The following is a 3,763-nucleotide window of genomic DNA, read 5'->3' on the forward strand; positions in this document are numbered from 1 at the left end:
AAGGCTTGTAAAGGTCGAGGGTAAAATGCTGTAACAACTCCCTCCAGATATATAATCTCCAGTTTATTTCTGCACATCTCACCTCGATGAAGAAGACGGCCCAGAACTTGGCCCAGGCCTGCGACTCGCTCAGCGCTCCGTGGCTGGCCAGGTGAGTCCCTTTGACGGTGATGACGGCGTGAGCCACGCCCATCAGCAGCACGCCTGCCGAAAACCACAGGAAGTGGGAGGAGCCAAGCAGCAGGAAGGCTGTGAGACAGAAAGCAGAAAATAACTATCACTGTTCTACAGGTAAACGCAAGAGGATGAGAAACTGAGGACGCAATGAAACAGATACTCAGCCTTTTCCTGCATTTACTTTACAATACTTGTTTCTTTTGCACTTATCAGGATCTGATTAGTTTATATACAAGCCTTGTGCATGTTCTTATATTTTCTAGAAGTAGCTGGATGTTTGTTTTAATGACCTTCTGCTGTGATGGCATCGCTCATCGGCATCCAGTGTGTCCACATCAGACTAGCATGTAAATTAGCACTACAGGCTAACATTAGCTTCTTTTTTAGCAATAACAAAAGACTTCTATAAATATTTCACATTCACAGAGGATCAGATTGCAGCAGCTTGTCGTGATGAACATCATCAGTTTGTCCCCCTCAGCTATACGGAGCATGTTAGCATCTTTTAGCTCATTGTCTGGATTCAGATACTGAGACACAACTTGGAAAGCAAATCTTTTTTATAATTTAGTGGACAGCAGATTTTTTTTTCATCCAAATGTTGTGGACAGACTTTGAGGGGTACTTTTACACAACCCTAAAGCTCGCCATATCGTTGAGGTAGGTCATAAATTGATTATTTTATGGGATGGTGACGGAATTATTTGATTAAAAAAAAAAATCTGTTGCTGGAATCCTAATAAAATATTAAATTCACAGAGTCAAAAAAAGGAGACCGTCCTCCCATAGGAACGATCACATCTGTCATTTGTGCAGCAGCTCATCATGCTGCAGAGTTCACTGTTCAGCGCCCTCTAGTGGCTACAAGGGTGAAGCAGATATGGAGGTCAGGGTGGATGGACGGGTTGATAAATCACTGAACTTCAACACAGCATCACCGTAAACAACCGTTTATCATTGCAACCTTGACACTGAAGGTCTTCTAACCTTGAACCAGCCCACCTTTATCTATACAGCATCTGTCATACGAGGGCCTCACGTGTACCGGACGGCAAAAACACGCCGTTAGACAGAGATAACGTACAAAAAAATTAAAATAAAATGAAAAATATCTGTACGTACACATGTTTATGTGTCAGTCCTGGTATAGAGAATGTTTTTTTTATTATTATTTTCAGTGATGTACTTTTAGGCGCTGCACTTATTCTCATGTAATTCTGTTTTCTGAGCAAAATCTGGCTCAATCAGGATTAATAAAGATTTTTTTAAATGCCGACTACTTTTGAAGAATTAACTGAATAATACAACAACAGCATTTTAGAGATGCTTCAGCGTACTGATGTGGACTTTAGCTGACCTCATGGTAACGTACTGGCGGATGAACGTTAATCTGAGCCGCCGTGACGTTCAGGAAGATCAGGTGAAGGAAGGAAACTTAATCCGACACCGTGACATCTCTGTGTGCTGTTTTATTTACGTTTATCTGAACTGTTCACAGCTCAGAGGGTACATTTGATGATTTATTCCACTTTAAACATTTGCTAACACAGATTTTAACCTGATTAAAACACATGTAAAGTCAGATCTGTAGCAGCTGCGTTCCAACAACACACCAAACTTTTAAACTTTAACAACTCCACACACTCTCTGGTCGCAGGTTTTAGGTGACACGTTCTCTTCCTAACCCCATAAAACTGTGCTAATATGATGCACCTCCTATTTCAAAGCAGCCTATTTCGAGGCGATAAGTCACGAGCTCTGTGCTACACAATGACGGACGCCTCCTCAGCTTCCCTCTGCGGCTAAATCCAACTCAAGGCCCAATATTTCTACACCTACAACACACTTTAAGGGTTTGTTTTTCAGCTAAAACTCATTAATCCGGCAGCTGCGAAGATCTGTTGCTGCAGCTGACAGCGTGGATGAGAACCAGGTGTCCGGTGGTGCAGAGGAAAGCTGTGGCAGCCGACGATCAAGTGACACGAGTCACAATAGGCTGCAGCCCTAATTGAGGTCAGCGGCTGACCAGCAGTGACCCACATTTAATGGGACCATGAACGAGTAAACAGGACGGAGGGCCGACGCTGAAGAACTCGTTTACACAAGCTGCAGCTAATGATCGCTGCTGGATAATCTGTCGATCGCCATATCGATCGGCTGTTTGGTCAATAAAACGTTCTGCAGAGTCTCCCAAGACGACACATCCGGTTTAATCCAAAGACATTCAGTTTAAAGAAAACGAAACTCATTAATCAGTTATTCAAATAGTTAGTGACTAATTTAATTGTTGATAACTGCACTGCAGCTTTATTGTTTCCTGGAGAAAATCATTAAGTTCAATTAACAATTAAAGCGAGAGTCCTGTGTTTTTGTTGTTTTTTTTGTAATTACGAATATTTTCTGAAAAGCTGTGACGTGTTTTATTATTTCCAGGTATTGCACAGAGAAAACGATCAACTGATTAACCAAGAAAACAATTTATTTTGAACAAAAATGCCATTTTAAGGCGTCACTTTGGGCTTTAGGAATTTTATTTTCCTCCATTTTACGGTTTGAACAATTTATTAATCAAATAAAAATATAACAATAAAGCAGCTAAAACCCTGGACAAGCTTGTAACAGATATTCTACTCTGCATATTCAATATAAAGTCAGACTCTGATATTTACTGCAGATTATATTTCATTTATCCATCAGGACCAACCACAGACTGCAGAACAAATATTTCTAGTTTTGCTAATTAATGAGGGTAATATTGTCGTTCTGCTCAGTTTTAGCTTCCAGTTAGGATTTTATTTAAAAAATAAAAACAAAACAACATGTGATTTGTCTCGTCGAGGATCCATTTGGTGTCTAGTGGGACTCAAGATTATAAACATCTGTAAGATCTTAACTTTAAATAATTAAAATTAACTAAATTATTCTACTGAAATAAAGACAATTTTGAGGACAAGATAAACACATACATTTTATTATTTTAATCCTGATTAAACCTCCGATGTCTAAGTTGGGAACTAAGAACGACTTTAGATCAGTTAGTTAAGCAGTAAACTAGTGAGCGATGCTGACAGGTTGAATAAAATGCAGGAGCTTCACTTAAACAACAAGGACGGCATCGACTGATTAGTTTATTTGTTGATCGTGTTTTTCTTTCATTAACGTATAAATTAAACGGCAGGTACGAGGTTTGGTTTGTCTGAGTAACAGCCTAAAACCCACAGATGTGCAGATTGTCTGACTGATCGAGACATCAGCAAAGAAGTTATGAACAGAAAACATTTGACATTTCAGCCTAAACTGATGGATAACAAGACAACATGAACACATGTTCCTCCCTCTAATAAACCAACTCTGGGTTTGTGTTTATTGTTTTTTACATCGGTGTCTAAAGGTACCAGCTGGTTGGACGACTGAAGTCATTACTTCTCTGGTATTTATGGACTAAATGAGGCCTTTATTCAAGATTAAGGCTAATCAAAGATGAAAATAATCATCAGTTGCAGGGATAGAGAGATTACTGAACGGGCCTCGCAGCCACTGAGCTTCTGTTTGAGGCCACCGGTCACGTTTTTTGCTGTAAATTCAA

General features: G+C 39.8%; 1 protein-coding gene across 1 annotated transcript in view; it reads right to left on the reverse strand.

Moving 5' to 3' along the window:
• LOC103375621 (fatty acid desaturase 6) overlaps positions 1 to 3,763 on the reverse strand; it is a 13,360-nt gene that overhangs the window by 8,085 nt on the left and 1,512 nt on the right. Inside the window, exon 2 of the mRNA XM_008305938.1 lies at positions 83 to 249. Within this exon, the coding sequence (XP_008304160.1) occupies positions 83 to 249 (167 nt within the window). The remainder of the gene's footprint in view (positions 1 to 82; positions 250 to 3,763) is intronic.

This window comes from Stegastes partitus, unplaced genomic scaffold (genome assembly GCF_000690725.1).
Source record: "Stegastes partitus isolate 25-593 unplaced genomic scaffold, Stegastes_partitus-1.0.2 Scaffold2711, whole genome shotgun sequence".
NCBI classification, from domain to species: Eukaryota; Metazoa; Chordata; class Actinopteri; family Pomacentridae; genus Stegastes; species Stegastes partitus.